Source organism: Athene cunicularia (genome assembly GCF_003259725.1).
Source record: "Athene cunicularia isolate RWA chromosome 1 unlocalized genomic scaffold, athCun1 chr1_part1, whole genome shotgun sequence".
In the NCBI taxonomy this organism is placed as follows: domain Eukaryota; kingdom Metazoa; phylum Chordata; class Aves; order Strigiformes; family Strigidae; genus Athene; species Athene cunicularia.
The window spans coordinates 124,273,572-124,286,489 of NW_020799091.1; the positions used below are offsets into that span (position 1 = coordinate 124,273,572).

The window sequence follows — 12,918 nt, forward strand, 5'->3', positions numbered from 1 at the left end:
GGGGACACGGGGGGACGGACACGGACTGTGAAACTTCAAGACATGCACTGAATCAGCATTGCTAGTGCTCAGGAAATTTTGAGGTCAAAGCCACAAGTGCTGGTTGCTGCGTGGCATGGTTAGCCAGGAGCTGAGCATTACCAGACTGGAACAGTACAATTATGTAAAGTCTGCTGCAGATCTAATGCTCAATCTCTTGCCCAAGGTCACACAAGAAGTCCATGGCAGGGAGGCAATTGGAAACCAAATCACCAGACTCCTAAGCTAATGTTCTCACTGCTGAATCAAACACCGCAAAATAAAACCTTTAAGCCAGACTGTGTTGTAGCCATTGCACCCTTGGTACAGCTGATTGTTAACATGGGTATAGGTGTCATGGGGACTAAAACTGATAGTACGCAACAGATACTTGCTTCTGTCAGATTTCTATAAATATGTATTTAGCAACCGCTTGCCATCTATTGAGCATGAAATAGCTATCCTATTAAATAACAGTTCAATTATACTACCAACCATCAGCATTTCAACTGGAGTTCCAGTGTTATTTTTTCTTTTCTTTACTGCTTACGTGGAGCATGCAACTGTTTCCTGACAAGTGAGTAAAATCTGGTTAGTTTTTGATTTTTTCTTGCTGTCAGGCTTGCTGAGGACATCAGTAGACTTTGAACTTGACGTTGGACTCTTTTCATGTTCTAACCCTCAGCAAATGTATTTGCTAATTCACATTTGCTATACTCCTAGGGGTGCAATGCATTTTCTCTCCGGATGTGATAAATAAAGTTTATGTGTTTCTTCTGCAATTCTCACTTTCTTTCCAAATGTGTCTTTTAATTCAGAGGGAATATTTCTAAGCCCCTGGTAGGAAATAAGCACCTAACAATCCAGGCTTGCAGCTATATAATTCCCAAAATTACAGCTACACTACAAGACAGAATGCTATGAATCTACTTTGCAGTTTTTACCATGATTTATTTCACTGAAGATTAATTAATCATTCTTTCACCAAAGAATTAACAACACTTTTTTTTTTTTTTTCCTTTTTCCCAGTGCAGAAGTGAATGGTTGCATTAACAAGCGCCTACAGACTGATTCCAAGCAGGCAACCGAGTGTCAGAAAAACAAAAAGGGATTTAATGCTGCACCAATGGGGAGCTTTGGAGATGGGGAGCTAGAACGCCTGTTTGCAGCACAGTTTAGTGAGGCTTCTTGGCTGATTACTCCCAGTGGGATAGAAAATTGGACCGAATCCAGAATACAAGGGGGATACTGTCTTGCACAGAATGAGACAGGATCTAAAAATTTCAAGCTACAGACAGACTCAGGTCTGTGCTGACATTTGGGAACAAGCTGAGCTGAGTTCACGTTGCTGAGGTTTGCAAGGTTACTCATTATTGCCTGGGTTTCTGATGCACAATCTAGAAACACTATTTCCCAGCAAACAACTCAGAAGAGCACAAAAGAGGCTCTTTCTTGGGCTTCGCAAAACTCAGGGTTAACCCAGATGCAAGTAAACAAACCTAAACTTTTGGATGCTCAACCCTGCCCTGCACAAGACCCTTTGACTGTCCTGTCCCATGGCTCCTCTCCATGGCTCCAAACAATGCTGTGGTATTGACCCCAGCAGGGACATGCAGTGATGCTTACCTCCAGGACCATCTCTGTCATCTGGAACTGCTTCTGGGACACCTTGTCAGAGCTCACGGGCTCATGGAAAAGCAGGCAGAGCATGTCATACTTCTTCAGGGCCTGCTTGTAGTTCTTCTCATTCAGGTCAATCACTCGGTCTTTTCCATCATAAGTGGGGAAGTTCAGTCCCTCTTCTGCCTTGCAGCAGAAAAGCAGGTAAAAACCTGCCAGGATCCAGCAAGTCGCCTTCATAGGGAAGCCCTTGGAGTGCAGCGGAGGACGGGTAAATGCCTTCCTCCTTCTTAATTTGGGAAGAGGGGGAGACCAAAGGCTCCAGGTGAAGTTTGAAGTGAGTTTCTCTTTCTGCTGCCTTCCTAGAGATCAGCCTAAACACTGCCAGGCTGGTGGGGAGCAGCAAACTTTGCTGTCCTGGGCTCACAACAAAGAGACAGACAGGAGAAGCTGTCAGGCCAAGCCCTGGATACCTTACATAGCTGTGTCCAGCTCCCGTGTCATTAGGAACTCCATTTTTAGGAAGCAGTTGTTTCAGGCTAAAAATAAACCCTGCAATGAATAAAAAGGACAGATATGACACCATTGAGGGACTTGCTGGCACTCTGCATCATCTGAGAGAGAGCAAGTGAGCAAGAGGGAGGGAGTGGAAGATGTCGATGCTGGGAATACGCAGGCAGGGTTTGCGAAGGGACAGACTTCACTTGTATAGAGAACCAAGGCACAGCCTGCCCTACTAGGGCTTAACAAAAATAGAAGGTTTTTACTGCATTTTTTAATAAGGGTATCTCTCTTTGTAACCCCTTGGGCATCACAGTGATTAGGCTTTGGATAACAGATCTGAGGTTAAAGAGTTTCAGAGACTCATCTGCACTCTTAGAGAAAAAGTCCTGTTTCCTCAGCAGCAAAGGAGGTGAGTACTCATGGGAATCCCTCCTCCTCCTCCTGCCTGGGGCATCAGTTGGAGCTGCCAGCTGACATTCAAGCTCTTTTCTGAAGCACCTTCTCTGCTTGTGGGGTACCAAGAGAATTGCTGGCTCTTGCACCTGTAATCTCAAAGCTGAGAGCAGTTTACGTTGCACTCTCCCATTACCACAGCTGTTACCGAGCCCCATACACTGCTGGGAAGTGGTTAAAACCTTTATCACACTAAGGGGGATGAAGGGCTGGAGGCACGTGCCCAGGCTGCTGTCTTGGGGCAGGAGTCAGGGCTCTCCTCAGGATGATGGACAGATGCCACCATTGCTGCTGGCTTCCCAGCTGAGGGGACCTGCCTGCTGGCCCTGAGTGGGGTTTTTCACACAACCCTGTTGCATTTCCCAGCAAGCGGTCCTGCATATTCCTTCCTCTTCATTTCCCAGGAACGCTTGATGGGCTCCCCTTTCCTGGAAGCTCAGCGCCAGCTGCCGCTTTGCTGCATTGCCTGAGAATGGGTGTGGTGGCACAGACTTTCACCTCTTCCCGTCCCCTGAGCAGGGTGTCACAACTGCCCCGTGGCTGGCAGCGGCAGGCAGGTGGAGGCAGTCCAGCTGGCCGCAAGCCAGCGCCTGGGCCAGCACAGATCTACTGGAGAAGACACACTGAGGGGCTGGCAGAGGAGGGTTTGCCAAAGTGATGTGCAGACACGTGGACTCAGCAAGGCCTCCTTCTCGCATGTTGCTCCATCACAGCCTTGCTCCATCCACACCGGGGAAGAGATGATGTCCCTTTTTGGTGCATGCAACCAGCTGTTCCCATTGTATGGCTGGGGTATTTCAAAGTCTGGGGCAAAAGACGAGCATTAATTAGCCATTATACCCATCTCCTGGGTGACTTAGGAGCATGCATCCCCCTCAGCTTCCACTTCCAACCTGAACAGCCCATGGCATACTGACTGACACTCTGTAGGAAACAGTTTCCAAGGCCACCTTATTTCCAAAGCCTCCTCTTAGTTTCTAGCCATGCCTTTTCAGAAGTTCAACGTTTGCCTGCAACTTCATGTCCTAATGACAAAATCTGAGGAATCTGTATAGAAGCCAGAGCAAGACAACCTCAGAAACTCACTCTCTACTGAGGCACCCTTCGGGGCAGTCATTTCTAGAGGGAGATATGACAAACCTGATTGCTCTTAGTAGGAGATGCAAGACTTGTCTCACTGTGTGTAGAAATGGCTGGTTAGAATTTGGCTGAATGTTTAGGCTATAAAAAGCACAACAGAGCTTGTGGGATGACCAGGAATACAGCAGGTTGGTTGATTGCCTTTGAAGGACCCCATGGATTTGGGGTGCAGGAGCAGTCTTCCGCTGGCATCAGACTGTGTTTTAAAGCAGGCACACATTGGACAGGGCTGTAAAAACGAAATGCTCATAGCTCCTTCAGAATTGGTTTTCCAGGGTCCTGCCCTCCTTTTATTCTTGTAGGTCTTCAGCAATTGCTCCATTTTCATATCGCTCAAGCTATTTTTAAGGATCTTTCTCTCTAGTCAGAATAATTTTTCAATCTGCCTAAAATAGATACAATCCAATTTTCATTTTCTCCTCTTTTTGCTGTCAAAAAAAGGAAAAAAAAAAAAAAAGGCTTTTTATTCACAAAAAATGTTGGTTTGTTAACCATAAACCCATCTATTTTATCTGTCCCTGGCATGAGTAGTAAAGACCTGTGACTGTTAGGCTTCACCTCTGCTCCAAAGGGAATTCTTCTAGCCGCTTGGCACTGGATGTCATGGTCACCAGAGAGTCCATCCCTTTGTCTTGCTACTCAGATCCTCAGTGGGACTGTTAGTGCTAAATCCAGTGGATATTTTCTGTGGCCTTCTAGCTCTAGCTGCATCTATTTGAAATTCAAGATACCTTGTTCACTAAGTCAGAAATAGTTTAAATGTCTGTGTGCTTTCCAGGAGGGAGCATTTGTGCGCTTGACTTAGAAAGGGATGAAACCATGAAGACAGTCAGGATGAATTCCTCAAAATCTGAACAACTGCTTCAATCACCTGAATTTCTTAATCTAATGAGCCTTAGTCAAAGCAGATAGGTCTCCTTGCAATCCTGTTGATACAGATCTGAAATCCTGGATTCATGTGTTTTGCAATGTTCAAACCAGCAATCAAATACTTGAGCCTGAACAGAGTTGCTTTTTTTGATGGGGGGGGGTGTGCTGTAGGATGCCAGAGGCAGAGCTGGGACTGAAGAAGACTCTCCCAGACCCTGACAAAGGCCCTAAGTAATGTGTCTGTCTTTATCATCTCTCTGGGTCCTGATAGCAGCGCACTGAAATGTGCCCATTACCACCCGAGGAGAAAATCTTGGGAGTTCAGAGATGTCCATCCACATTCAGATAATGTTTTAGATTGGGAATTTCCGGTCAGGCTCACTGTCAAGAAAAAGACAGTGCGTAGACCTCACGGATATGAGTTTAGTTGAAGGCCCATTTCCACAGGACACTGACAGAAGTTTCCTCTGTGTGTGTCAGATCCCCCTTCATAGGGTAGGAGCAATAACAGTTCCCCATAGGAGGGGAAGATGAGGGGGACAAAAAGCTTCTCTCTGAAATCTTGGATTTTACATTTCACACAATTACTTTGTGCTATCTTTCTGCATAGTCCAAGGTCTTCTTGATCCTATTTAGCTGACCGTGGCTGCAACGTATCTGTTTCAGTGGCCAGTGCCAATGAAAGGGAATGATATGGCCAGCGCTGTGTCCTCGGACGTTTGCCTTTCAGCTTGTTTCCTGGCAAAGCTGGCATGGGTTAGTCAAACCCACCTGAAAGCTCTCTGAGAAATGAGCTGATAGGGCAGGTGCCATGTCGTTCAAACAACCTTCAGAACTGGCCCCAAAACTTCAGGCGAAGAAAGAGAGAATTAAAGGAAAAGCTTGATGTGGCTTTATCCACTATTCTAGACTCTTTGGGGTATATTCACTGAACAAAATCCTGGTTCCAGGGAATTAGGTTGCACAACCACACCTGACATGCACTGAAGTAGGATTTTACTTTGTTTCTCTGAGTTTTGTGAGGAAAGGTAGCTAGCAACAGTAACACAACAGCAGTGCTCAGAATAGTACAGTCTCGCCTTTCACTTAGGGCTTGCAGAAATGCTGGGTAGAGATGTAAGATAAATAAGATGTTGGTTTTTTCCTACTTGTATGATGTTAGGGATATGCATTTGCTGCTCCTCCCTCCTGGCCGCTGAAGCTGCACTCCACGCTGCCGTTCTCACCTTCATTGTCCTTACTAACTCACAGGGTAAAGGAGGTCCCCAGCCACCACTGATCCAAATGCTTTGGTGAGCCTTTTTTCCAGGGCTTCAGGATTTAAGGTTCTGCTTTAGCTAATCTCTTTTCAAGCTTCTAAAACCTTGTATGTTTTGCAAGATAGGAGTATTCAGAAAATACGCCTTTTGCCACCAGCTAGCCAAGCAAGGTCACAGCTCATAATAACTTTGAACGTGCTGCTGTCATTAGGCTGGGAGCCTCAGAGATGCACTGAGCCTTTCTAAGGAGACTGAGAGGATCACTGTCATCTCGAGGAAAGCTCTGCAGTGTGAGAAAACCTAGTTCTCTGTCCCTTCCCTTCAGCCCTGAAAGGTGACAAATCCTTCATGGTTCTTTACACTGCCCGTACTCCGATGCAGTCATGTCAGTGATGGCAAGTATAAGGCAGAGAAGTTGTGTCATTTGCACTCCCTCCCCTTTTTCTCATTCTAAACTGCCAGAGATCTTTACAGCACTTGACAATGCTTTGTATATTTTGCCTGAGGTGTCCTGAGATCTGCTGTGTGATAAGAAGATGCTATAAACCCTCCTGTTTTCTGACACACAGCCACTGGTTTTGATGAGAAAAATAAAACACAACACAGACAAAAGCACTTGTACATAATTATATAGAAATTCTAAAGGGAAGGTCAGTGAGATAATTCAGGAGTCCTAACACTCTGAACCATGCAGGGTCTCTTGATATTTCAAGTGTCTTGTCTTTTTTAGACATTGTGTCCCCCCAAACAAAGTTGCCCTGTGACACCATATGGGGATTGTTGCACCCCTCTGTCTTTGGGAGCTGGTCTGGGTCCTGTGTCTTATACAGTTCAGAAAGTACTTCAGAAGACCAAAACTAGGACTGTCCCAGAAGGATTTGTATAGTTACCTCCTAATGAGTTTATCAATGCTACACAGTAAGAAAGGATTTAACTCAGACATCACTTGGCACCAAATGGAAATGAACCTATTGGCATGGATGGAAATGGGTGGGGAGGAGAGCACTACAGCGAAAATTAAAAGCATAGGGAGAAATGCTGGAAGCAAACAAGGCTCCTTCTTCATGCAGAGGTCTGACAAGAGACATCTGAAGGCAACCTGCTGCGGTGGATGGGGGACCCATCAGGTGGTCTGGAAAAGGCATCAGGCAGGACACAGAGGCAGTAACCCGCCTACCCCTCCCAGCTGGGCTGGGAGCTCTGCCAGACTGTGGGAGCAGGGTACGACTTATCCACACACAAACCCACCCCGGAAAGGGTGGAGGGGCTCCCTGGAGAGGCTTCCTGAAGGTAGCACTGGGATGGAAGGATTTTCTGCATTGTTTCTGTTGTTTGTACAGGAGCCAGCAAACAGATGGCTAATACACCCAGATAGTTTCAAAGAAAGAAGAGCTTAAAATTGACGTTATATGAATCATAACTGGGGCAACAGCTCTGCGCCTGGCCGTACCTGCATTGCATTAGACATGTGAGGAGAAACCTGAATTCTACTAATGATGGGGAGAGAAAGGCTAAAAAAAAGCTGAAAATGTTCCAAGAAGGACCATTTCATAAGCCACAGACCCCAATCGTATTTGGTAAGTGTGCAGGGCTGAGGTGTCTCATTGCTCCCTGTGCTTTTGTCTGCAAAAATTCCTCTCTCCTAGGATGGAGTGACTGGCACCCTGCCTAGAGAAGCCAGACCCAGATTTATTCACTGCAGACCCAGATTTATTCACTGAGCCTCTTAATGGGAGCCCATGCCTGCAGTTTGCAGGATGTTGCCTCTACAGAGCTGGGGACGAGGGAGCTCTGTTTGTGGCTCTGGTTGGGTCTGATAGGCAATGCCTTTTCAGATCCACAGGAAGGCAGCCTTGTTTGAGCAAATAACTAGCATTTGGAGGAGACTTTTGGTCTTCTGGCTTTATCTAACCTGAAAATGGGGAGATGTGACAGCCATAGCCTGGTTAGTAAAATCTTTGCCTTGCCAGTAATCACAGCAGGCTGCAGATGTGTTCCCATGAGAGATGCTGGGAGCTGAGCTCTGGGCAACCTTTGTGAAAACATGATCATCCACAGCCAAGCCCTGAACCGGTGTGAAACTGTGGCCCCAAGGTGGTCCCCCAAGAGCTGAGGTGTCAATGGGTGCAGGCTGAGCTCTGGCCCAGGGACCTCAGCAATTACGAATGATATAGTAATAATATAATTACTAATAATGAAGTAAAAGAAATAAACCACATGGTCTGACATAGTATGTTTCCTTCTGGAAACTCGTAGGGCACATACAGTCTGGCCATTTCCATCGGTCCCCTGCCTTTTTCTCGGAGGAGGTGGGATCACTGGTCTCCTCCCTAGCTGTGACCACGATTGGTATGTCAGAGCACGTCTGTGTCTCTGCCTGCACGCAGCCATGCGCGCATTAACCACCCAGTTACTGGAACCCCTGCTGCTTCCACCCAGCACTCCAGGGCCAGGGCCTAAACCGAGGATCCTACACCAGGCAGGGTTGGGGTGGCCAGGTCTGGGGTGCCGCTTGCACCTCAGGTTTCTCCTAGCCATGAGAGCATCAGCGTATTTAATAACATCTTGATGATTGGAGGAGTGTTTAATTTAGCGGTGTGGCACCAGCTGCTGCTGACAGAGCTGTGCCCAGCAGATTTACACCTGTTACACTGGAGTGGCTGCTCGGCTTCTCCTCCACTCCTGTCCTCCTGCACTGCCCCTCAAAACCTTCCTCCTCCCCTGCCTGGATTGTGACACTGGCCAGGGCGCAGCTGGCAGGGCTGGGAAGAGCTGGGGTGAGCTCACTGTGCCACAAGGAACCTCATTCCTTTTGGATGATGAGCCAGACAAGCTTAGCGCACTCCTTAATTTTGTAAGGGGACAGAAACGATTTGCTGCTCTTGAATTTCTGCTCTGTTTTGACCTCCCTCTTCTCTAACTGGACTTTGTACAGTCTGGGACAGCCCCAAATCTCTAAAAAGTCTGTTGGCACCTGTCAGACACTTACATTTCTAGGGTGAATATCTTTCCAGGTAGTACCAACGTTTTACAGGCAGTCCTTCATGTGTGCTCTGGGCGTGCCTTTTCTTTTTTAATGCCAGGCAAAATTTCAATGCAAATTCTTCTATGTGAATAAGCCCTACTGAGAGCAAACCCACTGTGGATTTTGGAATGTAGCTGGGGTACAGTTGCAGCATGTTCCCAAGATTTCAGAAGTAACGACTCAGGTATCCCCTTCCCTCAGATCATTAAATCAGCTTAGAAACCAGGAGATCTGAGAAGTGTCTTGCTTGTGATATTTTTCCCCAGCGTGGCAGGTTCTGGGTGCCTGTGCTCAAGCTTTTACCTGCAGCCACAAAAGAGGGAAAAGCCTCTCTATTAAAGTGGGAGCTGGAATGTTTGAACAATAGCATAAAACCTGCTGTCAAGAGCCATGGAAGAATCTGAAAATCACAAATTGTGTGATGATATGGTGGAAGCGAGGAAAAAGGTGGAGACTTCGCCTTGCTCCTTAAGGATGGACAAAAACGGCTGTTGCAGATGATGGTGGGAAGAGGCAGGTCTCTGCCTTACTGAAAATAAGCTGCTACTCGCAGTTCAGGGTGCGGAGCAGCTTTTGGGCTGGAGGAAACTTCAGAGCTTCTTTTGAATCTTCTTGCACTTCTCCTCAGAAATTGTTACCTGCGCTTGAAGAGACACGGGCTTGTGTTGCTGAAGAGTCTCCTCATCCTGGGAAGAGACCGCAGCAGCAACCTCCTGCACCAGCCCAGCCCTGCGACACACACCAGAAAAAAAGCCCAACACACCCCAAAACATGCAGCCAGCACTTTTCTGGAGAAAAGGCAATAGCTGTGTCTCTCCAAGCTCAGGGCCAGCAGGGTGTTGTGCCAGAGCATGGCTTTGCTTTTCTTTCTAACCTGAGGTTCCCAGCTAAGCCCCACCTGGCAGCACCCCAAGCTGCAGCCTGGGCTGTGGCTTCCATAGCAGGCTGTTGGGTTCGCTCATATTTCTAACGCTTGCCTCGCTCCAGGATGCCAGCTTGCAGAGGTCAGCTCTCCTCCCGAGTGTGGGGAGTCATTCCACACAGCGTGCTCCTGTTTCCATCCCCATGTGCCAAGGGGCTTTCCACCCATGGGCAGACAGGACCTTGGGGTGGCCAGGTTGGGGGCATGGCAGGAGGGTCTTGGCGGGGGGAAAGTGACCGGGTAGAAGGGGTGCACAGCAGATACAGTACCTGATTTCTAGTGTAAGCTCTAGGAGGTGTGTGGCTTTCTTTAGTGGTGCAGGGAAAGTGTGAGGCACTACATCTCCATGGGAAACAGAATGTCTCCAGGCCAGCGAAGAATTTTCTTCTTCAGGTGTATCTTGCTTTCTTACCCCTGTACTCGGCACTGGTGAGGCCGCCCGTCGATGACCGGGTTCAGTTTTGGGCCCCTCACCCCAAAAAGGCCATTGAATGACTCGAGCGTGTCCAGAGAAGGGCAATGGAGCTGGTGCAGGGTCTGGAGCACAGGTCTGATGGGGAGCGGCTGAGGGAACTGGGGGGGTTTAGTCTGGAGAAGAGGAGGCTGAGGGGAGACCTCCTGGCCCTCTACATCTCCCTGAAAGGAGTGTGCAGAGAGGAGGGGATAAGTCTCTTTAACCTAGTAATAAGTGACAGGACAAGAGGTAATGGCCTCAAGTTGCACCAGGGAAAGTTTAGACTAGATGTCAGGAAGTATTTCTTTGCAGAAGCTGTTGTTGGGTGTTGGAATGGGCTGCCCAGGGCAGGGGGGGAGTCCCCATCCCTGGAGGGGTTGAAGAGTCGGGTTGTCCCAGTGCTGAGGGATCTGGTGGAGTTGGGAACTGTCAGTGCTAGGTTAACGGTTGGACTGGATGATCTTTAAGGTCCTTTCCAACCTAGTTGATTCAGTGATTCAGTGATCTTAGTTGGCACTGCAGGTAAGGAGAATCTCAAAAACTGGATATTGCGTGGTCCCTCCTCCTCTGAGCTCATCAAAAGATGGCTTTGGACTCACTTGTACAGCTGCCAGCTGTACAACACGGTAGACTCCAAAGCAGAGTTGTACCAAAGAGAAGATGCCAGCCTGTGACCAACATTCAGCTATTCCTCATGGTTTGACAGGGAGAACAAACAAGGACATTGCTGAGTGCTATGGCCCCAGTAGAGGCTGAAGACCCCTGAATGGGGGGTATTTTGGTGGGCAGGAAATACAAGCTGGCTTGGAGGATGTGACAGGTTTTAGGTAAGAAGTGAGGTTGTACATTGACAGTGTTCTTCGTCCCCTTCTGTCTCAGAGCACGTGCATGGTGTCAGGAACCAGCACTGCAAACTCAGCTCTCAGGAGCCGCACGTTGCAGCTGTGTGTAGCATCTACATGCTGAGGGCTGCAGCTAAGCTCCTACAAAGCTCCCCAGATTAGCAGGTGCGGATATACAGGGCAGAGATGGAGTAATTTGAGCTGGAGTTACTGTTAGTTAGTGCAGTTAGGCAAATGTCAGATGTGAAAAGAGAATCTAAAACGATCTAGCACAGCAGTTTGTGCTCCATTCTTACCAGCCGATAGCAAGGTAGCTTTAAATTAGTAAATATAACCATTTGGTTATAAATAAACTATTTTAGTCAAGATCTTTTTCTTGTTTTTTTGGTTTTTTTTTTTCCCTTCCTTTTTTTCTGTGTGGCTTTTTTTTTTTCTTTTTTTCCATTTCAATCTAGTACAGAGGGAAAGATTCCCAGGAGGATTACAGAGCTTTTCTTATGCTATCTGGGACATTTTGGCAAAGATACAAACCCCTGCCTTGCTATAAAGTGACATTTTCTGGACTACTTATATTGCTATTTTGTATGAGTTAAAGCCTGCAGATTATAAACACAATGGCCTTTTAAAGACCAATTTCAGGCTGCAGTAATTTCTGGATCATCATTTCACTTCGCAAGAAGCAGATATTTTGGGTTTAAACAGACAATTAGATATTTAAGTCTAGCCTTGTGAAGATGTGAAACTTTTATTTCTTTGCTGCTCCTACAGTTCATTCTGATTACTATTTGTCCGGATTAGACCCACAAAGGAGAGATTTAGGCAGCTAAATGAATCAGGGCAGGGCCTGATGCATTTAATACTTTTCAAATCTGCTAAAGATCCCAAATACTTAATGCTTTTGAATTACATCATTTATGCTGACAATGTCAACTCAAAAAACTGCACATGCCAAAAAAGGGAAGACTACCTAAGAATCGTCTCAGTCAGATCTTCAATGACATTAACTGAGGTGCTAATTGAAAAATATCCAGCTGAAACTCTCCAGTGGCAGAAAGCACAGATCCTGTAATATAAAGGACTTCCCAAATGTGTTTTGATGGAACTGTTCCAGTAAAACAGTGAAAGCATTTATTTTGGCACTTTTTAATGCAACATTTTTAGCCAAAATTTCCTTCCTGTACTTAACCTGTGTTTCAGATGAAGGCTGGGAGACCACTGCCTGAGCATCAGGCCCAAACCCCCCCCCATTCACTGGAAGCACTGTGAAGGCAAGTTGGTGAGCCTGATACTCAGGAAGAGGGTGAGGAACAACAAAAGCTGCCCACAGTCCTCAGGCCCTGAGAGACTTCACTTATTGAACTCTAATGAACCAAACACTATGACCAGCTGCTATCTATAACTAGCCAGTGACAGTAGGTTGGCTTTTTTTTGCCTGGAAATTACTGGACACAGGTGAGGAAATTATTAGCATAAGTAAAATCAGGAAGCAGCACTCCATTCATCTCCTTGCTGATGCTGACATGCTACAAGATGTTGACCTTTTCTGAAGGGTTAGCCTGTATGGTCCTGAACCCAGAGAAAACACTTAGGGCTGTGCTTAATTTTGCATCCCATTAGGTCTGCCCTTGCGCTAGAAGTTAAGCATGTGGGTCACTGTTTTCCTGGATCAGAGCCCAACTCCTGAAGGTCCTTCAAGATTTAGCTAGATAGAGCTTCTTAAATGATAGAGTGCAATTAATACAACAGGATTCTGCTCTCTTTTCTATTAGTGGCTGATTTGTGATGGGCAGGCTGGGCTGGTTAGAAGCACA

At 46.8% G+C, this 12,918-nt stretch overlaps 1 protein-coding gene across 1 annotated transcript in view; it reads right to left on the reverse strand.

Moving 5' to 3' along the window:
- The window catches only part of CASQ2 (calsequestrin 2), a 36,230-nt gene extending 34,135 nt beyond the window's left edge, over positions 1–2,095 (reverse strand). The window contains exon 1 of the mRNA XM_026856709.1: positions 1,645–2,095. Within this exon, the coding sequence (XP_026712510.1) occupies positions 1,645–1,878 (234 nt within the window). The 5' untranslated portion in view covers positions 1,879–2,095. The remainder of the gene's footprint in view (positions 1–1,644) is intronic.
- Positions 2,096–12,918: the final 10,823 nt, after the last annotated feature.